The sequence below is a fragment of the Notolepis coatsorum genome, assembly GCF_963971535.1.
Source record: "Notolepis coatsorum genome assembly, chromosome: 18".
NCBI lineage: Eukaryota > Metazoa > Chordata > Actinopteri > Aulopiformes > Paralepididae > Notolepis > Notolepis coatsorum.
Window position 1 is genome coordinate 15,592,147 of NC_140182.1, and position 27,339 is coordinate 15,619,485.

At 44.5% G+C, this 27,339-nt stretch overlaps 1 protein-coding gene across 1 annotated transcript in view; it reads right to left on the reverse strand.

Moving 5' to 3' along the window:
- LOC311244845 (cadherin EGF LAG seven-pass G-type receptor 1-like) overlaps positions 1-27,141 on the reverse strand; it is a gene marked incomplete at its 5' end in the record, with an annotated part of 142,700 nt that extends 115,559 nt beyond the window's left edge. Inside the window, 1 exon segment of the mRNA XM_084334527.1 lies at positions 23,571-27,141. Within this exon segment, the coding sequence (XP_084190653.1) occupies positions 23,571-27,141 (3,571 nt within the window).
- Positions 27,142-27,339: the final 198 nt, after the last annotated feature.

Sequence of the window (27,339 nt, forward strand, 5' to 3'; positions counted from 1 at the left end):
GTCCCGTGCCCTAACCACGCCGACATGCCTACTCCAGGAGAAAGGACAGATATGCGTGTCGATCTTAACATGAAAAGAAGGCGCCACCCAGACGTTCGGGCGAACCGCGCCTGGTGGCCCACCCCAAGGGCGTGAGACCCCTCTACATATGTTCAGATCCATTCCGTCATCATCCCCCAGACATGAACGAGAATCCGTCGAAAACCAACCCAGGTCGTGGGATTTGGTCGTCGGAAGAGGAAAAACCCCCATCTCAGTTGCTTTATAAAAACGCCGTTTTAACCACAAGCAACCAAGGCGTGCCAGTCAGTCGCCTGTTTACAGCGAGCTAGCACTATATGTGCGTCGGGACACACCCCAATTAATGAACAGGCTATTTAGACCTGTCATTGAATCCCCAAGGCGCCCAGGGAACGACAAGAGGGGTGTGACACTTCCTAACTCCAACACTTTTTGAATAGAAAAGAAGGAAGCATCAACAGTATGTATCCCAGTCTACACAGCCGGGGGTAAAAATTGTTCACATTTTTACATCCCACCACCCTCCCATAGGAAGGAGACGGGGATCCCCAGAGAGACTTCCCACGTGAGCTGTACAGATTGAAAAGAATATATTGCACCTTGAGCCATGTAACAAATTGGTTTTAGGGCTCTCCGGGGAAGAGGCACTGAACCCATACACACTCAATAATCGAATTGAATCGAATACATATACAATAGAATAGGACACCTTCTAGAGGGTCCACTCACTTTGACAATCTGAGGAGGAAGGCTCTGTACTCTGATGGAGGCTCCCTCACATGGAAGAAGGAGTCCGAACTCACAGAAGGCCCGAATAGGCGCTTGGTGAGGAGGAGCCCTGACCACCCCCCTGAAACAGATCCATCACATGGACCTGAACAGCACACGGAAGTCCTACCAACAGAGACGCGCACGGTGACGTACTCTATGGCGGGGGAATTCCTGCGGTGCACACGCCCAATATACCAGGCCGTGGGACCCCCCCCCCCCCGTAACGTGCCGAACCGCCACGTGACGGGAACCTTGAAGGACAGGGGGTGTACCCCTGACCGACAGAAACAAGGAGGAGAGGAAAGGTTACCAGTTCACCCCTTTACGACCCCACCACACCCATGATACGATGTAATGACAAAAAGAGAATATGACACAGTCATAGTCAGCTCTATGAAGCGTTTGACAGCTCCACACAGCGCATGAGCTAACCTGCTATCTGATTTTTACTAAGGAAAAAACACAGAATAGAGAGGGCTCTAAGAGCCCCGGTCCAACATACACATGTGCTTCTGTGGCCAGTCCAACCCAGTTGTAGGTCACATGACACACACAACCCATCATCACCTACAAAAAATGGCAAAAACACTCTACAGAGGAACGCCGTTTTTCATAATGAGAGAATACATAATTCTCGATTAGTATCGGCCACAGGCCTTGCTAAGCACACACGACAGCGACCCAACAATCTTTTCTTTCAGGAAAATAAAGTTTCTCCAGCAGTTTTAGCACAACCTCAGCAATCAAGCTAAGGGTTACATCGCATCCCTACCACACAAAAGACACAATGTAGTGCAACATGTCTGATAGGAGGATGAAAAAGTCCCCAGGGAACCGGGGGGAAACACAATCCTCTTATTTTACCCTTAATACGGCCAGTTAAAACAGGAAAACCTGTTAATATGTGAACACTGTTCATTGTCATCACAGGCTGAGAAAAGAACATTCTTTTACTCACTTGTCACTAAGCATAGCTTCATTTTTTTTTTTTTTTATTTGAAGTCTTTATTTCGAACATGCAATGAATACAACAAACAATAACAAAAAAGAAAAACAACTCAATCTGCATGTTCGAAAAGGAGTAGGAAGAAGTATACACTTATTTAATCCTACCCCTTTTCCACTACTCAAATGAGTGTACTATTTTAAACATAAAAAAGAAAAGAAAAGAAAATAAAAATATATATATATATATGCAAAACAAAAAACAAAAACTATATATGTATAAAATAAAATAAAATAGAAAACAAAATAAAAATGTAAACACCCGTGAATATCAAGTCCCTTCTTCATCCCTGTACCTTGTGAACATAATTTCCTTATACATCAGTTTGAATTGTCTCATGTTTGGACATTGCTTTAGCACCACATTTAGACTGTTCCACAGTTTCACTCCACATATTGAGATGCAGTGTTTTCTCATGGTAGTGCGTACGTTTAGCACCTTTAAATTGTGTTCTCCCCTCAGATTATAACCCCCCTCCCTATCAAAGAACAATTCTTGAATGTTTCTTGGAAGTGCATGACTTTTTGCTTTATACATTAATTGTGCCGTTTTAAATTCCACAAGATCATTTAACTTCAATGTCTTTGACTCCAGAAACAATATGTTAGTGTGATCACGATAACCTGCAATGTGAACTATCCTTATGGCCCTTTTTTGGAGGTTAGTTACCTTAGTTGTGAGTACACGGTACATATAAACACACATGATGTTTCTCACACAACAACCAGATCATTTTCTGTAACAACCCGATTTGCACGGAGAAGCTAACTGCCAGTGACAAAGACAGTTCACACATAACTCGCGTTGTATCCTAAATGCACTGCAGCAACACACGTTTTGGGAAAACATCGCATTCACAAAACATTTAGAAAGGTAAAACCAGAAGACGTGTTATAAGGTCTGGTCAAACCTTGTCCTACCCGGAACGTAGATCAGCGAAGTGCAGTCACAGACACCGTAGGAACACAGCCGCTCCTGTGTTGTTCGAACTGGGCAGCGTCGCCGCTCCAACCCGCACTACAGTCCTCTTTGTTGACGCAACCTTGCCGTCCTGGCTCAGGGCAGGGTCGACGAACATCTCCTGTCAAAGACGACGTCGTAGTCCAGAGTGTTTAAAAACATGTTATAATCAAAGCACGTTCAACAGAGTAGCATTAAGCTAACGGCCGCTCCAACCGTTCGGGCGCTACTGCCCCTGCTCGCGAGACGGCGAGCTAACGGCGCACGCGACCAGAAGCGAGCTCGCGGCGGCGCGCGAGGAGCTTGGCCTATAGCAGCAAGCTAACGTTACCTAGTGATCACGACATGCTAGCGCCGCAGCTAACAGCTGACTGGCTAACAGTAGGCCCAACCTAAGTAGGCCATGCAGCGATCCCAGCAGGCTAACGCAGCAGCTAACAGCTGACTGGCTAACCGTAAGCTAAGCAGCTATCACCTGAACTTGTATACAATGACATAACACTCACCCAGACAGGCCGCCGTTCTGAACCTCTCCTCACTTTTTAAGAGAAAAGAGAAACAAGATGTCAACACTGCTTTACAACGGTGATTTTACCAACACCCGACGGAATCAGCACAATACCAAACTGGCCTGTGTAGCTGACTTGAACATGGATCTGCCGCTATCGCACATCCATGCACATATCTCCTCGTGAAGGAATACTCTCATTTGGATATGAAAGAAGGGGCTTAACACGGGACAGAGAGATACCCACTCGTCCAGAACACACAGGGATCACCAGTGTTAATGGTCGCGGCCCACTAGTTAAACTAAAATGGCTTCAGACCAAGGTCTTCTGTCGTCTAGGAGACTGAACAAAGGACCCTAGCCTGGGGCCGGTTTTCATAAACATCGTCAAGTAGCCCCCATAGCACTAACAGACAAGTGAAGCCTGCCAGCAAACATAACTCACCAGAACCAGGAACCCACCGCGTCTCACAACCGCGGCGCGTCCTACAGCCCAGCTGTGCCTTTACCGCAACCAGCACACAGCAAGGACTGCAGTTGGAAAAGCATGTAGCGGCACGAACTCCCAATACGAAAACCGGTGGAGGATTTTTAGAATGATCATCATCTTCCAGACACTCCAGTACGAAGACAATATCGCCGTATTTTCTCGAAAATAGTGAGAGAGAAAATAAAGATATGATGTCAACGTATCCTTGTTTCCCAAAGCTGCTCCTAATCCTTTCTTCCAGCATGGTGTCAAGTGTGGGGATCTACCGAGGCACTTCTTCCTTGTGGTGAAAGCGAGAAGGAGGCGAGTGGGTGGCCCCACCCCTGCTTATATGGGTAAGCTGATAGGGGTGTGGTCAGACGAATATTGGGATTAAAGGTACATTTGTGGTATTTATTCAGTGCGCGTGCACATATGCGAGATAGTGCAGAGAGCGATGCCGAGCGAGAGCGAATACGAAACAGAACAGCGCACCTCCCAGCTGCTTCTATAGAAAGTAGGTTTAAAAAAAAAATCCCCTCTTATAGGGCAACGAACACTTTTCCCCCCCCTATATAGGGCAAAGAAAACTTTATTTAATTTGTTTTACCTACTTTCTATAGAAGCATCTAAGAATGAAGTTCTATAGAAAGTAGGTTCAAAACAAAAGAAAAGTTGGATGTGTTAGTTTGTTGGATGTCTAGTTGAAAGACAGTTGGATGTGTTAGTTTGTTGGATGTCTTAGTTGAAAGACAGTTGGATGTGTTAGTTTGTTGGATGTCTTAGTTGAGAGACAGTGAGAACAGTTGGATGCACTTCCGAGCTGCTTCCACATGGAGGCAACTTATCTTTTATTTTTTTTTGGAACTACTTTTTCTGCGGATGGTTTTTTCAATAAATCTTCAATTAATGTGTGTTTATTGTATAGCAATAAGGTTGGATGAATGCGCCAGTTGTATAAAAGCCATTACACCACGTGCAGTCGTGGGTTGTGAGAATTAGACCATGCCTAGGGGGGTCTAACGACCACCCCTAGGCATGGTCTATTTCTCACAACCCACTCCTGCGCGTGATGTAATGCTTTACTATCCATCTTTCCCATTTCTTCACTTCACTGTTGCAGTCTAAAAGAAAATGTAATTCTTTCCATCTTAAAAATATCATAAATAATATCAATCCAATCATCCACTGTAGGAATTTCTGTTCTTAACCACTTTCTAGTAATGGCTTTCCTGCCAGCAGCACTTCGAATCTGGAATACATGTCTATCACATGAGGTACCATTTTCTGATGGCAGAGCGCCCACATATAGACTCTCCAGCTTAAATGGAATGTCCACCTGGAATACTTTTTCCAAGATTTTATGGACCTCCCTCCAGAAAGGTATCGGGACAAGGAGGCCACACTGTCTCCAGCATTTGGAAGATTTGGTATAATGACTCTTTTAAGCTGGAGTAATGAAGAACCTAATGAGGGTTTTCCAACAAAATTCTCTCTTCCGTTATACTTAGGTTTCCCTCCCTTTCCCATTTTTTTAACCTGGGTGTACTTTAACCCTTTCACTACCACACTACCGTAGGGTAAACCATTTCACTGAGACAATACAGAAGGTTAACCCTTTCACTGCCACGACAAAGGGTTAACCCTTTCACAACCACACTACAGGTTAACCCTTTCACTAACATACAGTCCACACTACAGACGGTAGTGAAAGGTTAACCTTCTGTAGTGTGCTAGTGAAAGGGTTAATTGTTTATTTGGTTTCCATTGACACTGTGAAGCAGTGATATACAAAAAAATGTATTACTGTACTTGCATTCAAATTCAAATGTCACATTTGCTGATCGCCATTCAAGTTCAAGTTCAAGAGTTTTATTTGTCACGGCATACAAGCATACAGTGAAATGCGGGGGGTCATGCCTGCAGCGATTGTGCAATAATAACAGTCTGTTATAATCACATTTTTATGAGCTAACGAATTCCGTTATATTGGACATTTGTATTAATTATATCAAGCGAAGAAATTAGAAATTTGGCACTACTGAGACGGCAACATTATCATCATTATTATCACTGAAATCTAAACATTGTGTGATTTGCCGAATCCAATGACTATCTCCGCCTCCCAACGCAGCGATACGCTAATCCAGCTGCAGCTCCTGCCCACCATTCTCATCAGCCAGTCGCGCTGCAGCAGCTGTCACACCCCAACTGGTTAAAAATGCCAGGAACTGCGGCGAAACTTGCTGTGCGCGTGAACATACATGAACTGACAGTACGTTTTTATTGATATATCATTGGGATCCCCCTCCGAAATTGGTCAACACGTCACCACGCATTTTGGCCGGAGCTTAAAAAAAGTGTTGATAGAATTTGACGTTCTGAGCGCAGTGGACACCTTACCTTACCTTGTTTATAATTAATGAATGAATGGTAAAACGGATTATATTGAAACATAGTGCGAGTACTCACAACAACTATTCACACAATTTAAAACAGCCCATATTTATTTTGTCATACACAATGTTTGTATCTATTGGTTTATCTAATGAAGACCGTTGTGTAGAATAGAATTCTCATCCAGCAGACAGCTTTTAGAGCGGTGCCTAACTCCCTAGTACATATAGGAACACACATCGTTGTCATTATTAGACCTGCTTGGTTTCATAAAATATTTGTTAAGGTTAGCTGTTTGGCCATCTCTCTCTCGCTCGTATAATAGCTGTTTGCCGTTATGGTGGTCAGGCAGGCTCCGCTCAATACAAAAGAACGGAAAAGAATTTCAATCCGAGCGCGCTCTAGCCGCGCTTTATCAGAGTGAGGCATCAATGAAACAAATGTAACGATTGTTTCGTTCATCGCATAGGCTATTTAATTTTAGCCTATTTTAATACAATTCAAATTGTGCTTAGAGGGAATTATTTTCACAGGACATTATGACCGGAGAGATTTAAATATGTCGGACTTCAACAGATTTTCCCGGTAAAAAAACTGTAATTACCGGACAACGGAAACCCTGATCAGACCAACTCACCATTTAACCATTTTTACAAATCTGAAGATGGTAAGTCAGTGTATTCATATTTATTCATAATTAAAAGCGGTAAAGGTTGAGATCACACTCACATTCAGAGTGATTTACATGAAAAAGGTGAGAGGTCCTGCTATTTCAAAGCTTTAAGCCAGACTTACACTTGATGCGGTGTCAGGCGTGCGCCTCGTCAAACACACCTATTGTTTTCAATCACTTAGTGCTCTGTTCACAAACAAACGCTCACTGGTGCAAACAAATCCTTGTTGCGTGTTAGACCAAGGACCAAGCTCAACTCATGGGGCAACTTTGGACAGATTTGGGCTCATGCTGCTAGTTGTTGAACAGAATCAAAGAAGGGGTTGAGAAGAAAAGAATGAGGAAAGATTTGAAATAGGGATGCACCGATCCGATATTGGTATCGGCCGCCGATATCAGTAAAATAGCTGGATCGGGTATCGGTAAAAAATAAAAATAAAAAAAATTATAAATACAATAAGATAACCATTCAGTACATTTATATCTATGTGTTAATTTGTTACATTTAGTTTCACTAAGTTAGGAAAGTAATTTTTTTTTTTTTTATCCACTTTTTCTCCCATTTTTTCTATATTTTTCTCCCATCCCAATTTCGTATCATCCAATTCAACCCTCCCCTGTCACGAACGCTGTTTCTTGCCTCCCACAAGCCTGCTGCAATGTGGACTAAGTCATACATAGCACAAGTCCCCTCCGGTACTTGAGGTAACAGCAGTCGCATCTTTTCACCTGTGCAGCTCGATCTCTCAGTGGCGAGGAGTAACGCGTGGGAGGCTCACGCTGCCCCCGACACTTCCTGATTCTACTGCGCAGGCGCACCAACCGACCTGTAGGAGTCGCTGTCCACAACGCCCGATCCCCACCCATCAGTTTCCCACCCCCTAATACGGCCAATGTGTATTAGTACGGACGACCAGCTAAACTGAAAGCAAATGTGGAGCGCTGGGCTTGAACAGGCAAGCCCAGCGTCTCCAGCATTTCGTGGCGAGCGCCTTGCCCACTACGCCACGTAGCCGCCTAGGAAAGTAATGTTTTAAGTCAAGCCTGGTGTTGCCTTGCACAAAAGAATGATCCCAGTCTCTTCCACACAGTGACAGTGAGGCATACAGTTTATTAATTGAATGAATGAAGTTTATTTTCTGTCTTTGTTTACAACAAATCAAAAACACACTTGTGATCCTTTACAATTCTTAAAAACAAAATATATTTTAATATATAAAAATAAAACTTTGATAACATTTTTTTTTACTTTTTTGGGGGGGGGGGGGGGGGGGGGGGGGAATTGGACAATGGGTATCGGATCAGTATCGGTATCGGCCGATACCCAAACCCAGGTATCAGTATCGGTATCGGGACTGAAAAAGTCGGATCGGTGCATCCCTAATTTGAAAGTGAGCTGGTAAAATAAAAAAGGACATGACAGACTGTGTATCCAGTGGTGAGGAGGGATAGAAAAGAAAAAGAGGGGATGATTAGATCAGTAAGGAAAGGAAAGAGAGGATAATAGAATAAGAAAGAGGAGGAGAGCCAGCTCAAAATGGGAATTGAAAGGGAGACTGAAAAGGGACTCAATTTTTATTCACCTCTTTAACAGGGTTAAAGACCTTTAACAAGGTTGGTGGCTGCTTTGATCATGGATCATGGTATTCATTAGGGGTGGGAATCACCAGTTTCATCACGATACGATACGATATTGATTCTTTGGACAAAGATACGATACTACAGAAGGCTCGGATAAATTAATGTTAAGTTACCAACATTGTTTGTGGCAAAAAATCAATAAAAAGATAATACAAATGTTTAAAAAGTACACCGGGTTCTAATTGAGCCCGCCCTTTATTTGTCAAAACACGCCGATATCACAAAGTCTGCCACGATACGATACGATTCAGGTGCCTGTGATCGATATGAGATGATATCATATGCCCATTTAACACAATCAGTAAAATTTAGATCAACTCAAAAAAGGCAACGAAAATATCATTTGACATTTTTATTTTTGAGCTCTTCCAGACATTTAAATGAAAAACAATCTATTTTTAATTAGTGCCGTCAATCGATTAAAATATTTAACTCGATTAATCGCATTATTGTCCATAGTTAACTCGTGATTAATCGCAAATTAATCGCATATTTTTCTTTTTTCTACCTTAAACGGATCTTTTTCAAGTTCCAAGTTTTAATACTCTTATCAACATGCGCGTCAACAAATGCTTGCTTTATGCAGCCATTTAACACAAAAGGATGACCCTCATGCATTGCAAATTTGCATCAAATTCAAAACAGAGTGATGCACAAAATAACTTAAAAGAAAATTATAATTAGGCGGTTAGGTGGCGTAGCGGAGATTGCGTTCGTCACCAACCCCGAAGCTGTGAGCTGGATTCGCCTGTTCGAATCCACCAGCTTGGCTGGCCGTTCACACTAATACAATTGGCTGTATTAGAGGGTGGGAGAAGCTGGCGGGGTGGGTCCGGGTCGTTGTAAACAGCGACTCCTACAGTTCGGTCGGGGCGCCTGCTAAGCGCGGATAGGACCTGAGTGGGATAGTGGGATCCTTCCACACGCTACGCCCTCTCAGGGAGGATCCGCGCTGCCAGGTGAAAAGAAGCGGTTGATTGGCTGGACGTGTGTCGGAGGAAGCACGTGGTAGCCTCCAATCTCCCAGATGATCTGACTGTGGGGGGTAAGTGCGCAGCGACCGGGAAGGGATTGGGAATTGGCATAACGACTAACATTGGGATGGGAGAAAATCGGAGGAAAATGGAGGGGGAAAAAGATCAATAAAAAAAAAAAAAATTATAATTTAAAACAATGAATAAAGTGTGCATGAAATAATAGGGGAAAGAAAACGTTAGGAACTTGTTACATTCACCCACACAAGGGTTGAGTACTCACCCCCCCCCCCCCCTCTCTCTCTCACACACACACTCTCCCAGCTCTCTTTCTCTCTTGCCCCTTCCTCATCTCTCTCACCCCCCTCTCTCTATCTCACTCACACACACACACACACACACACACACACACACACACACACACACACACTTCAGAAACAAACATAGTATCAATGAGAGCATCAATAATACACATGAGTGAAGTCTAGTAAAAAAATAAATAAATTTTTTTTTTAAATTAAATGTCTTAAAAGTTCATCGTGAGTAAAACAAATAGTGGCGTTAATAGAATCGGGCGATAACGTGTTAATACCAAGTTAACTTTGACAGCCTTATTTTTAATACAAATAGACCTCAAAATTACACTGAACTAATGCCCCTGCAAGTGCTCTAAGAGCTTTCCTGTCCAGGTATTTCAAATTTCTTGCTAGGAATTTTATTCTGTTGTTAACCTTGGCTATTACTTTTTTCGACATGCTTTCTGTGAAGTACACACCACTGATTTGGTACTGGTGACCACTGAGCTACCTAACTGTATCTTGAAACATCCCTATTTTTTCTGTTTCCTTGTAGTAGAAAATAAAATGGATTCTGTTTTTCCTAAATGGAGAGACAGTCGATTTTCTGAAAGCCACTGACTGACATTTCCTAACTCCATGCTAAGTCTACTTTCAATAACCGTTTTGCTTTCATTTGACACCATGAGAGCCGAATCATCTGCGTAGAGCAGGAGATCACATGAGCAGGCTGACTGCATGTCATTTATATAAAGGAGGAAGAACAAGGGCCCCAGCACACTTCCCTGAGGGACCCCGCAGTCCACCGTCCTCAGATCTGAAAGGACCCCTCCCACCTCTACACGTTGTTCCCTTCCCCTCAAGTATGAGCTGGCCCAGTTTGTGGCCATACCATTAGAACCTATCGCTGTTAACTTCCTTAAGAGGATAGTGTGGTCCACCGTGTCAAATGTCTTTTGTAGGTCTAACATCACCATGCCACAAAGATTCCCTCTGTCTATCTCTTTCTTAATGTGATCTGTTAGAAACAGAAGACAGGTGTCTGTGGAGTGGGACTTTCTAAACCCTGATTGAAATTCATATAGCAAGTTATGGGATGTAATATATTGATCAATTTGTTCATATATAATCTTTTCTATGACCTTGGACATGACACATAAGATGGACACAGGCCGGTAGTTACCATGGTCCTGCTTGCTGCCTTTTTTGTAAAGATGCATTTGACCCGTTGTGGGGAAAAAAAGCTGGGACTTATTTCGGGTCGCAAAATGCGACCAAATAGGCGCACTCTGAAGCCCTGCTGTAACGTCTACACACGGGCGTTTCACATGCTACTGCTGTTGTTGTTGTTGGGCGTATACTCACCACAGGATTTTCAAAATAAGAGTATCGATATGAACCGATCTTTTTAAGTTGCATCGATCCTATTGGATCATTGATAATTAGATCGATGTATCGATCTGGATCTATGGATCGTCCCACCCCTAGTATACATGTGGTGAAGGAACAGCATGGCTGAGGTATATATGTGGTGAAAGAACAGCATGGCTGAGATGTACTTTATAAGCATTTCCACTCAACCGTTAAGGAAAATGCCTAAATATATGGTTGGTTTGGCCAAGTATGTAAACCAAAAAAAAACATTATAAACGAAATGTCAACTACGGAAAGGATAATATAGTCAAAGATCCATTAACTCATTCACCGCCATAGCCACGCCCCATCTCTGCTCTCTAGCGCCAGCTTTCCATTGCCTATTTTCACGATGTGTCACGATGTTTGCAGAGCTATATCTATATTCTATAATATAGCTATGGAGAAAATAGTCCGGCTCATTTGACAGACACTATTTGTAGTCCAATATGTAAAAGTATACTCGTGATTGGCGCAGAAAGTGTTAAAGCAGAACAATGATATCTGTAACTTTTTAGCAAACGACAGTTGTTTGGTTTGAATTAGATTAGGCCGCAAGGAGGCTTTCTGGAAGAAAAACAACATCACTAAGGCTGAGACCACTTATCGATTTATCGATAACTGCGTGAAATCGATAAGTGGTTTCACTTATAGATTTTTTTGCATGTGTACAAAAAATTATAATAAAAAGAAAATACAATTTAACCCTTTATCTGCCACAGATTATTCTGATCTTAATCCACTATCTGCCACCAATATAAGTCTATGGAGATGTTCCCCTTCTTTGCAGGGCTATAACTTTTTTAATTGTATTGCTAGAGGAGATCAACAGCAAGTCTCAAGTCTCCGTGGGTGAAATATGATTGCCATCACAGATTTTTGAAATATTGATCTCAAAGACGCCTTACTTATTGGCAGATTACGCATGGCAAGCAATGACGTGGTAACACGTTCTTGGCGAGAAAAGGGTTAAAATACTTTTTTCTTAAAAAAGATAAATATATATTATTTAACGTTAGTTTGTGTGCGTGTGTCGTGCACCAACTACAGCATCGCAAAAACTACAGTGAGTGCATGTAAATAATATATATTTTTCTTTTTTTAAGAAAAAAGTATTTAAAACTTTTTTTTACACATGCAAAATAATAATTAAAAAAAAATTATATTTATTCTTCCAAATGGCATATCGTCTCAGCCTCATGTTTCTCCCACCCCCCTCGACACAGACATTGTGTTTTCCTCCAAACGCAGAGCCATGTCAAGCATCTAGACATACTATTATGACAAATGACTGGGTTCACTTTTTAATTTGACAGTTTTAAGCAAGGTTTCGAAAGCACGTAAATCATAATAAGGGTTATTCGGAAATGAAATACTGCTGTGACAAATGACCATACATTTGTTGTGTTGAATCGAACGCGAGGGGATTTCCGAGGTTGAAAATAAATTGTACAGCAATTATCAGAGAATGCTGGGGCTCCTCTGCTGTCTATCGACCGCTGCTAGAACGGTACGTCTAGAATGATAAGTATGCAACCTAAAAACAAAGGGGGGGGGGGACTGATTTGTCATCCACAGAGATAAGATAAAATGGTAAATGGTGCATTTATATAGCACTTTTATCCAAAGCACTTTACAATTTGTTCCTCACCCATTCCTCACCCAATCACATGCCGACGGCGGAGGCGACCATGCAAGGTGCCAACCTGCTCATATGGAGCAGTTAGGGGTTAAGTGTCTTGCACACTTGACACTTCGACACACTGCCCGGGAGGAGCGGGGAATCGAACCAGGAACCTCCGGATGACCAGACGACTGCTCTACCTCCCGAGCCACTGTCTCACTGTCTAAGATAAGATAAGATATTCCTTTATTGATCCCCTTGGGGAAATTCGGGGGAAATGTTTTCATTACACTTTCATTCCTCGATATAAATCAAGCCGAATCAAGCCATTGGCGAGAACACACTGTGGACCCCCCCCCCCCCCCCCCTCTAAAATAGAATCCCCCCAAAATCTCCCCAAATCTATTCAACTGCCCCGGAACGGAATGAACTATTCTCTCTTCTATGTGTTCGATCTGAGGAATTCGGAGAAGTTAGGAGCTTAGTTCAGGCAGTGGGCGATGCCCTATTGGCCCCTGTGTATTTGTGTAATCTCTGAGAAAATACCTCAACGCGACTCATGCTTTTCTGCCTCAGATTTCAACAATTCCTTTTCCGTATCCCTCAGCAACCTTTATGCCAGTTGAAAGTAAAACCCCTCTCTCTCCGGTGAGCGAGTAGCAGCAATGCCCTGAGCTCCACCGCTAACTCTGAAAGGGAACAATAGCTTAAAACACAATTGAGAAGGCATCCAATATCTGCTCATTAAAGAGAAGAACTTCCCGTTAAGCCATATCCACCGTTTGGATGAATAGATGGAGGAATGGTGAATGTGCAGTTTCTGAAAACCTTCTAACAATGGCCCTCAGAACTCCTTTCGTAGTTGTGTGAACGTCTATGGTCATGTGTAGTAGGATGTAGGACTGAATGATTTCATTCAATTATTTTGACAGATATTATATTGTAATCGCGGTACGATTCACTATATTGGAGGGAATGATTTTTGCTTCATTGTTTTCCTTTTCAGTGAAAATAAATTATTAGAATGATCACAATGTGATTTTTGTGGGAGTCTGAACCAAATCAAAAAGCAGAACCACAAGACTCCATTTAGAATTGTATTTTGACACACAGTTTGCCTTCATCAAAACCGCAGCCACATTGAGATTTCCATAAGATTCCCATTAACTGCCCTAATGTGAAGCAAAAAAAGGGAACCATAAAACAAAGATCTAAGGGAAAACCCCAGAACCAACGATGTCTACAAGTTCAGCATCGTACGCAACAAAGTGAGACCTCTGGGCCGAAACCAAATCAATCTCGCCGACATGATCAAATGCATGTGTGTGTTTGTGTGTGTGTGTGTGTGTGCGGATGGATCCCCTGTTTTGACAGATCCCGCTTGTCTGATCCTTGTCTGAGCCCTGAACGTGAAGAAGAGAGAAAACAAATCCCTCCTTTCGACTGCGTCTTCTCTGGGTCTTTGACACACAAACAGCTTTGTGCAAAATCTGCATGCGGACAAAGGCCCCCCCCCCCCCCCCCCCCCACCAGTGCCCTGATTCTAAGGGGTCCAAGGGGTTCCCCTCTCCCTCCCTATCCCTGCAACCCCCACCCTCGCCCTCAGTCCTCCCCGTCAAGAATGTCCCCGAAGTGCGGGGACGGGTTTGTGTTACCATAGAGACACCCCAAAGATTGCCAAAGCCTCTCAGCCTTTTGAGCTTCGCAGCCTCCCTTCTGCACACCCCCCCCCCCCCCCCCCTGGCCATCCCCCTCCACCCCTACATAGCCATGTCCATCTCCTGGGTAGAACAACTTTGGGGCGAGTGGGACTGCCTTCTTCCACACACTGTAGAACACCGTGGAAATGGCAAATGACTTGCATGTGGTCAGGAGAGTTAGGCCGTTGTTGAAAATACGAACTTGTTCTTAACTAACTTGCCTAGATACAAATAAAGGTTTGATGAGTTAACTGAGCGGCAACGGTGCAAAGATTCCGCAGCCCGATCAGAAGTACAACAACATCGCTCGATTTCCCGTGAGAATACAGAGTACGCTCTCAAAAATGCTCTTCGAGCTAAGAGGCGTGTGTGTCTGTCTGTGTGTGTGGCTGCAGTGATAAAAACACGGTATGAAGCGTCCAAATCATCGCCAGCTTTTGGCTTGTAAAGCCTGTGGCCGACAAGCACCGACACGGGCTTCGGTTTCTCCCAAGCCGCCGTTTTTTTACGGAATCCAATAGCTCCCAGAGCCACACTTTTACATGCCAAAGTCGACAAGCAGTGTAACGCGATCCTTTGGTAAAGACTTGGAAGCACACAGCCTCCTCAGAGTCCCCACCGTTGGTGGAGGCCGTCCCCCCCCCCCCCCCCCATGCCTCGCAGTCAGGCCACAGCCAGGCGGCAACCTGTCGGGACCTGAAGCACTTGAGGTCATGATGTCATTGTTTTGCGGTTTTTCAAAGTCTGGAACGCAGCCTTGCGGTGTGTCTCAGTCAAGAGTCAGGCATTATAGTTAAAGGATGCTTAAGTAGTTGGGTACTTTTCTGTATGGTTTAAGGGAAGCCTCTAGGGCTGACGACAAGCGTGATACAAGATGTACCCAGAACAAAAACACGAATCTCGTCAATCCGCACGGGTTGAGTCTGTGAGTTAACTGTTAACTCTCAAAAATCCTTTCTCTTAGACTTCAATGACAACGTGAGTATATATACTGTACAAGAGGTCAGATTGGCTCATATGATTTAAATCTGAAAGTTGAAAATACATGATTGTGTTGTACATTTCAGTTTAGACAGCTGTATGCAACTGGAGCAAGAGAGGGGGGGGGGGGGGCGGCGGGGGTGAGTACTCAGCCCTTGTGTGGGTGAATGTAACAAGTTCCTAACGTTTTATTTCCCCTATTATTTCATGCACACTTTATTCATCGTTTTAAATTATTATTTTCTTTTAAGTTATTTTGTGCATAACTCTGTTTTGAATTTGATGCAAATTTGCAATGCATGAGGGTCATCCTTTTGTGTTAAATGGCTGCATAAAGCAAGCATTTGTTGACTCTCATGTTGATAAGAGTATTAAAACTTGAAAAAGATCCGTTTAAGGTCGATTTAGAACAGATAGAAATATGCGATTAATTTGCGATCAATCACGAGTTGACTATGGACAATCATGCGATTAATCAGATTCAATATTTTAATTGATCGACAGCCTTAATAAATATATTATATAAGAGGTCAGATTGGCTCATATGATTTCAATCTGAATGTTGAAAATACATGAGTCGTACATTTCAGTTTAGACAGCTGTATGCAACTGGAGCAAACTGATCTGATTGAATACAGATTCAATTACACATGGAAGTCAAATGACATTCATGATGATAAACAAAACAGACCACCATTCATAATGATAAACAAAACAAACCACGCCGCCTCGTGTTGACAGTGACACCACAATCTAATGTAAATACAGTATGTATTTCCCATATATGTATTTATGCTGACCCACCACAAATAGCCCACAGCATAGTTCTCCTATCTTGCATTCACACAGTCCTCTCCATAGCCTTCTCAAACCCGCCCTCTTTTCTTTCTCCTCCAATCACAGCTGTTGCTTCCTCGAGGAGGTCTGGGATAGGCCAACAAACAACCTGCGGGGAACCTTCTTTACATTGCGAACGAACAAACATATTTCTTTCACACAAAGGACCGAGCATGACATGTGATTTGTAATTGCCTGCCTTCCGACATTCTTAGCTCTAAGGGGGATTGTCAATAAAGATGAAGGATGCCGTGAACATCTCCCGGAAGTGATATGAGGTGTTGTTCTCAGTGGCGTCTTAGGCTCGCCTGCATTACACGACTCGAGACACCGTGGATTTCGGGGACTCCATGGGGGGGTCGCCATACAAATACATCATCATGTTTATAATCTTTGGTACAGGTGATTTTTTTTCTTGTGAAATAATTAATATTTTAAGTCTCCTCCAATTACTAATCAAGTGAAATTTGCCTGAAAAGATAAATGAATGATCATTCTTTGGTGTAAAATAATTCACCACCCGTGTCGACATGTGACCATGTTGGAGTTGGAGGTCATGAAAAGTGCATTCCTCTGTTTTTTAAAGGTTGCACATCAAAAGGTTTGAGAGCCCTCCCCATCATATGTACCGGTATACTCTGTCAGGATCTATGGGTAACAGTACTGTATATTTGAATACCGTATATGTCACAAATGTATCAGTACTAAATACCTATATGTCCCTATGCCATTTAAACGACCACATCAAACAAGAGGTGGACGCGGGCAAATACTGCGGCATGGTCATGCTGGACCTACAAAAGGCCTTCGACACTGTCAATCACACCATTCTGATTATCAAAACCAATTGCTTTTAGCTTGTCAGTCTATCAGTGAGCTGGATGCAATCCTACCTGGAGGGGAGAGAGCAGATGGTGGAGGTAAACGGTACCCTATCCCCCCCCCCCCCCCCCCCCCCTCACAGTAAACTGTGGTGTTCGACAAGGAAGCATACTAGGTCCGCTACTGTTCCTAATTTATGCAAATGACATGTCGTCAGCTTGTGACTGCAACTTGTTCCTGTTTGCGGACGACTCAGCCCTGCTGGTCTCTGACAAGAACAAGTTACAGGTTGAAAAAACCCTCAGCTCAGAACTAGGCAAAATCTGCACCTGGCTTGCTGATAACAAACTATCATTACACATGGGCAAAACAGAGTCCATTCTCTTCGGTTCAAATAACAAACTCAGCAAGGCCGACGGCTTCGCAGTTACAGTGGGTGACAATATTGTCACAAGGAAAGAAGATATTACCTACCTGGGTTCCATCCTAGAGGCAAATCTTTCCTGTGACAAAATGGCATCCAATGTAATAAAAAAAGTCAACCAACGAACTCGATTCTTGTACCGGATCTCCTCTCTGGTAAACAAGAATACCCTGAAGACTCTAGCAGGAGCACTCATTCAAGGGTACTACGACTATGCTTGCACCTCATGGTACCAAAGCACCTCAAAGGCGCTAAAAACAAAATTACAAACATCTCAAAACAAACTGGTCAGACTACTGCTTGACCTTACTCCTAGAACCCACCTCACCCCTGCCCACTTTGACAACCTAGGATGGCTTAGAGTAGACGACAGAGTACAGCAACTTGCAATGGGCCTGGTCTACAAGATACACTACGCGACCAAGGTACCCATGTACATGACAAAATACTTCCCAAAGGTCAGTGAATACCACGATCACAACACCAGAGGGAGCTCCACAAATCATGTTAAACCCAGATTCGGCTGAAACAAGGGACTAAACACGTTTCGCAATTATGCCACATCAATGTGGAACGCCCTACCCAAAGCTGTAAAGGAATGTGAATCACTACCCACTTTCAAAAACACTCTCAAAAAACACCTAAGGGAGACTGAACTCGAAACTGGCCCCTGTAAATGTCCGAACACAACCCCCTCCAATGTACAGTAAATTACCAAGTATGGTCTTGTCAATAATCCAATGTACAGTGTTGTTTGTACAGTTGTACAGTGTCCCCCCCCACTCCTACCCAACCCCCCCCCCCCCCCCACCCACCCAACCACCTCCAATGTACAGTCCCCCCCCACCCCCACCTACCCAATCCAATGTACAGTTTCTACGCCTAATGTATATACTCTTTTCTTTCTGGACTCTTTTTGTATCACAAACAGTACTGTAATTGCAAATCTGGTATGTCATAAATGTATAGATGTAGCAGTACTGTCTATCTGTATGTCATGTATGTCATGTTACGATGAATTGAAAATGGGGGACCCTGATGTAAACAAGACGAAAGTCTTTCTCTGGTCTGCATCCCCTTAACAATTGTATGTATTGAGCTGTACTGTACTGTACCCATTCTGCAATCTGTTAATAAAGTTTTCATTCATTCATAAATGTCATGTATGTTGAGTATGTCATAAATGTCAATATGAATTGAAAATGGGGGACCCTGATGTAAACAAGACAAACGTCTTTCTCTGGTCTGCATCCCTTAACAATTGTGTGTATTGAGCCGTACTGTATTGTACCCATTCTGCAATCTGTTAAATAAAGTTTTCATTTATTCATTCATTCATTCATTCATTCATTCAGCCATTGATGTACAGTAGTTGTGTGAACATTCACTTTTATTTCATTTGTGCCATTTGTCAAATTAAATCTTAAAATGTTCAATTTTAATTTCAATTTCAAAACGTTATGTTTTGTAAACATACTGCATTGTCAAGTAGTTCAAGCTAATTATGCTGGGTTTCTTTCCCCTCAATAGCATAACTGCATACGTTTGATTAAAGCACCGGCTTCTCTCTAAGCAGTGTTGTACATAACATAATAATAATACATAATACCTGAATTTCCCCCAAGGGGATCAATAAAGGAATACCTGAATTTCCCCCAAGGAGATCAATAAAGGAATATCATATCTTATCATAGAAGTTTTCCCATGCATGAGGTGCAGCCACCCTTTGCATATTTCCCCCCCAAAACTCATCGCAAGATTAAACACGACTGGTGTGAGATTTTATTGGTTTTTAATCTATCCCTGAGAGGTTGGCAGGCTCTCCAAAGACAAGTGAAATCCTGACCACGCTCCTCTAGCGAGGGTTCGGTGGCGGAACGAACCGAGACGAACTATGTAGGTTTACTTGATGCAAGCAGCAAACCTGAGGAAAGCAATTACTCAACTTTGTCAGATGACAATATTTCTATTTCTAGATGTTCATTAGATTGCTTAATGTTTCCTCCTCGATGCAAAATGCAAAACAAACGCGCTTTAGGTTCCGCTGTGTCTACCACTAAGCACAATGTGAACTCACGAAAGAGCACTATTTGCCCTCCAGCCTCCTCGTAAACCCACAGTATGAGGGGAAGGCGTTTGTTTCGCGTTAGATTACAGTGTTCAAAGCAACATGACCGTGGTGAGGCTGGTAATTCCCGCAAATTGAATAAAGAGTGGCATTGGGTCTAATAATGCAGCGCCGTTGAAGACAGACTCTAAGGCCCGCCAACTGTTCTGGTCATAGTGTAGACCTGCTAATTAAAATCTCATGGCTAGAGAGCGAGAGAGGCTGTGCCCAGCACTCAGGCAAAGACCGGGGAAGTGCAGAAGTTGATGGAATGATAGGTAGCAGACGACATGACAGTGTGGACTGACGTTAAAGTTTCAGTAAGGCAGATTTAAATGGTAAATGGTGCTATTTTACCCAGACCCGGCGCCATGGGCGGGCATTAGGGGGCCGGGCCCGCCCACTGAGTCAGCTGTGCCCACCCTGGTAAATTTTTTTTTTTTTTTTTTTTTTCAATCAAAGTCAACTATCCAAATCCTTAGTCGGGGACAGCCCTAGTGGGCACTGATGTCAACAACAACACTACTACTGAAGCTAGCACGGCACTCTGTGAGAATTAGTTTTCTACCCTCAAGAACGTCTTTACAGAACATCGCCTTAGTATGCTTCATCGACGCAAGGCCAATTTAATTCAGTTGGCATTTGAGAAGGACTTAACAAAAAAGTTCAGGAATGAGTGGAGGGGCAGTGTTTTAAGAGGATTTCATTCTGTCCCCAAACGCCGCTTGCCGCTCTACTAATGATGGTGAGTAGACTGTGGAGGAATTTTGTTTGCTTTTTTATGCACCTTATTTTTGTCAGTTCAGTTCAATTTGTCAGTGAATTCAGAAGTGTTGAATAAATGGAGACTTTTCAAAGATATAGAATAGAATAGAAATGTATTATCCTGAGGGAAATTTGACATTGCAAATCACTCAACATTAAACATTTAGACAGAACAAGCCACGAATAAGAATAACAAAACAAATGGCCTAAGAATAGAATAAAATGAAATAGAATAAAAATAGAATAAAAGATACAGTAAATAAATACAGTAAAAATATACTGAAGTCTACAGTAGGTGTAATATTGCACAGTGCTGTTTAAAAAGTAAGAGTCCAGGAAGATGGTAACTGCCACTCTGTGCTCAGTGATGCAGTGAGGCACAGTGTTGCATTGTATAGTCTGATGGCTGTCTGAATGAAGGACTTCCTGTGCCGTTCAGTGCTGCATTTAGGTAGTGTGAGCCTATAACATGCTCCTCCTGTCAGCCAAGTCTGTGTATAGTGGGTGGGAGGGGTTTTCCCTGATGGCCTGGAGCTTAGCAAGGTTCCTCCTCTCCGCCACCCTCGCTAGAGTCCAGCTCCACCCCAACCACGCTACTGGCCTTCCTGACCATCTTATCCAGCCTGTTTGTGTCCCCTGCTCTCAGTCCGCTGCCCCAGCAGGTCTGTTATATATATATCCGTTCAGTCTGTTTTTGTATAAGTGAATGTTCTTAAGATAGAGAGAAATTAGATTTTTCAATTGCCTCTCTGCTGTTTAGTTCAGCACCGTGGGCAGTGCCAAGCAAGCCACAGCGCCGTTGTCCCAGCTGAAACATATAAAAGGGAACCTGTGTTGAAAAACCATTGTGCCCCCCCAAGAACATTTTATGCCCCCCCACTCATTTGTTTCTGCAGCCTGGTCTGATTTTACCCAAAGCACTTTACAATTTGTTCCTCACATTTTACCCATTCACTCGCACATTCACACACAGACGGCGGAGGCAACCACGCAAGGTGCCAACCTGCTCATCGGGAGCCATTAGAGGTTAAGTGTCTTGCTCAAGGACACTTCGACACGCTGCCCGGGAGGAGCGGGAATCAAATGGGGAACCTCTGGATTACCAGACGACTGCTCTATCTCCCGAGCCACTGTCTGCCCAGATTTCAAATGATAAGAAAGACATGTGAAAGATAGGAAGAGAGGAGACAGTTAGTGTGTGTGTGAGAGAGAGAGAGAGAGAGAGAGAGAGAGAGAGAGAGAGAGAGAGAGAGAGAGAGAGAGAGAGAGAGAGAGAGAGAGAGAAAGACAACTACAGTATTATCATGAATACTTGCTGCTAATGACTGAGATAGATTGATATACAGATTCCCAAACTGCTCCCTGGCTCTAAGATTAAACCAGGTATTAGCAAGTTGGTGCACGTTTCAAAGTTGACTGTAGTGTGTGTTAAAGCAACAAGAAATCATGATTTATGGGGAATTTCTCTCTGACACAGACTAATCAATCACTCTTTCATAACGAAGATATAAGGAGAGGGCTCGGCCGCCCGGGGCAATGTTTTTGTAAGTGTGACTACTATGTAGGTCTAAAATGAACATCTGGTTGATATATTTTCAAATATTTTCCTGGATTTTCAGGTTACAAGTGTCTTGTCAGTTTTGATCCAACTCATTGCTTGTCTAATCATGAGTGCGTTTGACTTGCCTGTCAAAATATAAAGACATCATACTTCCCAGGACCTCGACATATCAACCTACCCCTGCTTTACCTCAATTCAAACAGACAACTGGCGTCCTCACTAACATCAAGGTGAAATTAAATCACCACAAAAAGGAACTCTTTAAAGGTAAAAATCTGTAATGGTCTCAAACAAGGACCTCTAGGCAAAATAGCCCTTCTTGGTACAGCACTCAACACTAACATTTTGTGTGGGTTGGAGTTGAATGGGAATATGGGAGCAGTTGCTGGCCACACCTGAGGCTCTGTATAATACTAGGGGTGGGAATCACCAGAGGTCTCACAATACGATACTATCACGATACTTGAGTCACGATACGATAGTATTGCGATACTAAATATATTATATAGCGATATGCTGAGTATTGCGATATTAATATTGCGATATATTGCGATTTATTACCTTTTTTCAACTGCAAAGTAAAACTTTGTCAACATGTTTTATCTAATAAAATAAAGTTCAGTCTGTTCATCTCACTTCAATCATTTTTATTGCAGAACATGGTATTTTCTCAAGCAGACAGATGTCAACACTATAATCTGTGGTGGTTGCACCTGACAAACTGAACTGTTTGTATTACAGTCATATTCCAACTTAACTGAACGCACATGTGTGCGTGTGTGGACTACTGTACTATTACAGGTATTGAAATGAACAATGCCACTTCCTTATACAAAAAAAACGTTTTTTTTAATAAAAGAAAATATATATATATATATCGATACTTGGCGTCCTTGTATCGATACAGTATCGCCACGCAAAGTATCGCGATACTATACTGAATCGATATTTCCCCCCACCACTATATAGCTATAATATAATATCTATATAGAACCATCTTGGCAGAGCCTGGGGTGTGGCCAGCAACAGCAACCCAAGAGAGTGCAACACCAAGCGGGGCTCTTTTGCCTAGAAGAGGTCGCTGTGTGAGAGATTCTACCTTTGATTGCTTCCACCAATAGCTCTGAAGAATAAAGCATGGAGCTCAGGAGTGGAGAGGCGTTGGTCTCATTCAGATCATGCTGTGTCCCCTTTTCATTTTCACAAGGGCAACAGAAAGAAGAGGGCAAGCACTTCACTTCAGAGGGGGCAAAGGGAGCCATTACTGTCATGGCAACCATGATGATGGACACGGACAATAGATCTGGTAATGGTTAACCAGTAAGCACCGATGGGCAATGTGGTAATTTGGGCCTGTGTAGTAGCCATCAATCGTGGCCGGTTTTCAAAGGCATGCGCTTTACGAGACCTGCTAAATTCAAGTGAGACTTGCTTTCAACGAGGAGACAAGAGCAAGCCATAAAAATGTTTTAAAGCTCAACAATTAGTTTGAGGGTCCATGGAGGTGAGATAGTAGTCGACCACAGCAAATGAGACAGCTAGTAACATCATGAATTACTACCCATTTATCATGGTCACGTGATCCAAGTAAAATGTCAAATAAGTAAATGAGGGTCTTACCAGTGACTGTTATCTTCATTGTTGCTTCCAGGGGCCTGTTGCTGTCCAGGTCTGTGCTGAGTTTGAGCTCACCGGTGTCTTGGTTTAGGATCAGCAGACTCAGCTCATTGCCCTCCACAAAACTGTAATGGAGCTTATCAGAAACATCGGGGTCGTGAGCCGGAACCCTTCCGATCACGCCCGAGGGAAAGCTGCTGGACCTGTTGGTGATGTAGTTGTTGAAGATGATCTCAAAGTCCCGCAGGACCGGGTCGTTGTCGTTTACATCCAACAGGTGGATGTGAATGACGGCCCTGCTCACTAACGGAGCGGAGGTCGCCTGGACGATGATCGTGTATTCCCTTTTGGATTCGTAATCCAGGTCTGCGAGGGCGACGAGATCCCCGTTGAAGATATCCAACTGGAAGACTTCGGGGACATTTCCCTCGACTATCTGGAACAGGATTTGCGCGTTGGTCCCCTCGTCGGGATCCGTAGCAGTGATACGAGCCACAATGGAACCCACGGCACTGTTCTCGACCACATAGACGTACATCTCGTCCTTCTCAAACACAGGTGCGTTATCATTGATGTCCAAGATGGACACCTGGATGTCCACCACTGCTTTGAGTGGTGGGACGCCCTTGTCCACAGCAAAGGCCTTGAGGTTGTACACCGGCACATTCTCCCTGTCCAACTTCCTGGCTGTTCTAATAATGCCAGAGTAAGGCTCTATGATGAAGTCCCCCTCTCCGTCGTCTCCACCTTGAAAGGTGAAGATGAGTCTGCCGTTGGAACCGGAGTCCCGGTCGGACGCGGAGATCTGGAGGACGCTGGTGTAGACCGGTGCATCTTCAAAAACGGTCCCCTGGTATAAGTCTCTGAGAAACTGAGGTGCATTATCATTAGCGTCCAGCACGATGATCTCGACGTACGTGGTGTCCGACTTCTGAGGGATGCCGTTATCACGGGCGATGATAGCTAGCGTATAGGAGGCTTGATCCTCATAGTCGATCTCTATCTGCGTGGTTATGGCACCCGTGTCCGGGTTGATCTTGAACTGGGGCACGTTGTCCTCCATGACGTAGCTGATGCGCGCGTTCTCTCCCGTGTCCTCATCGGTGGCAATGATGACCACAACGGTGGAGCCAACGGGACGGTCCTCGCTGATCATCACCTGGTAGTTGGCGCTCTGGAACACTGGCCGGTGGGTGTTGGCGTCGGTGATGTTAATGTAGACCTGAGCCGTGTCCTGGCGCGTGCCGTCCGAGGCGGTTACCGTCAGAACGTACTGACGCTCCTGTTTGTAGTCCAGCGGCAGCGCCAGGGTGATCAGCCCGCCGGCGCTCTGACTGGTGATGGAGAACCGGTTCCTAGTGTTGCCACTGGATATCTGATAGGTCACAACGCTGTTGGCGTCCCGGTCGATGGCGGTAAGCGTCAACACGCTGGTTCCCACGGCCGCGTCCTCGTTGATCTTTAGGTTATACAGCTTCTGAGTGAACGTGGGGACGTTGTCGTTCACGTCGAGGACGGTCACGCTGACGCTGGCGGAGGACGACATGGCGGGAAGCCCGTGGTCCACCGCTTCGACTCCGAAGGTGTAAAACTCCGTCGTCTCCCTGTCCAGCTCCATGCAGACCGTAATCCAACCCGTGCTGTTGTTGATGGTGAAGGGAAAGCCCGGGGCCGTGTCGGTGAGTCTGTACTCCAGGTGAGCGTTGTCCCCGGAATCGGCGTCGATAGCCTGAATGTGGATCACGGAGTAACCCACGGCCACGTTCTCCAGCACCGTGGCTTGGAACGGCGTACTGACAAACATGGGGGCGTTGTCGTTGATATCCACGACTTGGACGACCACCAAGCCGGTGCCATTGATCAGAGGTGGCCTGCCCCCGTCCTGAGCTTTTATGCGCAAATTATACTCCCTGTTGGTCTCATAATCGAGCGGGTTGATAACGTCGATGACTCCCGTGGGGGAGTGGATGTAGAACTGACCCTTGACGTTACCACTGATAATGCTGTAGTGCACCTTTGCGTTGTTACCCGCATCCCTGTCCGTGGCTTTCACCTGAACGACCTGGGTGCTCACCGGTACACTCTCTAGCACTTGCACTACGTACCTTTTCTCGCCGAACTGAGGGTAGTTGTCGTTCTCGTCCTCGACGGAGATGTGCACTGTGGCGGTGGCGCTGCGCGGGCCCGGCTCTTTACCTTGGTCGTTGGCCTCGACGATCAGCTGATACTTGGACAAGGTCTCTCTGTCCGGCCTCACTCTGATCCTGACCTGTCCATTCCTGGGGTCGATTTCAAAGCCGGCGTTGTCTCCCTCGTAGTTGACGATCTTGTATACCATGTTAGCGTTGGAGGGAGCGTCCCCGTCCGTGGCCCTGATGGTCAGCACCTCGAAACCCACCTCTACGTTTTCCCTGATGCTAACCCTGTACTCTGTCTGCTCAAACACGGGGCTGTGGTCGTTGGTGTCACTGATGGTGATGGTGAGATAAGCGGTGGCCGACCTCTTGGGTTTGCCCTCATCTGTGGCGATCACTTTGAAGACGTGAGTGTCCTTGACCTCCCTGTCCAAAGGCTGCAAGGTTGTGATGCTGCCAGTCTCCAGGTCAATTTGAAAGTAATCGTTGGATCTGCTGTCGAATAGAGCTTCCATGTCGTATCTAACTCTGCCGGCGGCTCCATCGTCAGAATCCAGTGCTTTGAGCGTAATGACTCGCGTCCCCGTCGGTTCATTCTCCGGGACAGACACTTGATAGTTGGGCAGCTGAAACTGGGGAGCCGTGTTCATCACCGCCCTCCTGTTCCTTTTGGACCACAAATTAAAGGGCATTGAATCCATACCCGTAAAACTCCCATGATGACTGAGCTGAGGTGGAGATGTGGCGGGGCGCAGTTTCAGGCGCACTACTGTGGCGGGCGTCCGTGAACTCTGCACCTTGCAGACCACATCCAGCTCGCCTCGCACGTCGGACCGAAGACACCGAGTAGTAAAACGGCTGTCGTTTTTAAAAGTGATTTTCTGTCCCCCGCCTTCACAAGATGAATGGAACCCGTGCGCATTGTGGATGATGAAGCGTGGCAAATGTTTATAAATGTTGATGAGTAAGACACCCGCGGAGAGGCAAGGGGATGGCACAAGTTTGGAGTGAACGTTCATGTAAATGTCATGTTGGGATTTATCGACGCGCTTTCTCTTGTACTTGATGAAACAATTCTGCCCGTGCAGAAAAGTACTGAAGTGTATCAAAATGAAATGATCCGAGGAGGAGGGGACCGATCGGAGTTGCACGTAAAGGGGGACGGGGTTCCTACTGGGCAAACGGGCACAGTCCAATTTCCCCGAGATGTGCACAAGCCCGTCTTCCGCGCCGATGTCAATGAAGCGGCGCACGTACCTGGGAGTTAAAGTCCGGTCTACGGTATACATCCAGCCGGGTCCTCCGAGAGACACGTTGGCCAGGATGAATCCCGAATGCAACGTGTCCGAGACGTGGAGATCAAAGCATCCAACACCACACGGAGCGTGCACAAACAATAAAGAGCATATCCAAACCCAAAGCAAAAGCATGTAATCCATGTTTAAAACACATGATATCCCAGTCTCCACAGAGAATATACCAATAAAGTCCGCGGGGTAACTTATTTCCCTCTCTCGTCTCGCTCTCTCTCTCTCTCTCGCAGTCCCGATTCACGCCATGGCTGGTTTTGAAATGATGCATGATGAGACAAACCCCATCCATCCCTCCTCCGCTACTTGAAAAAGCTGCCCCCCCCC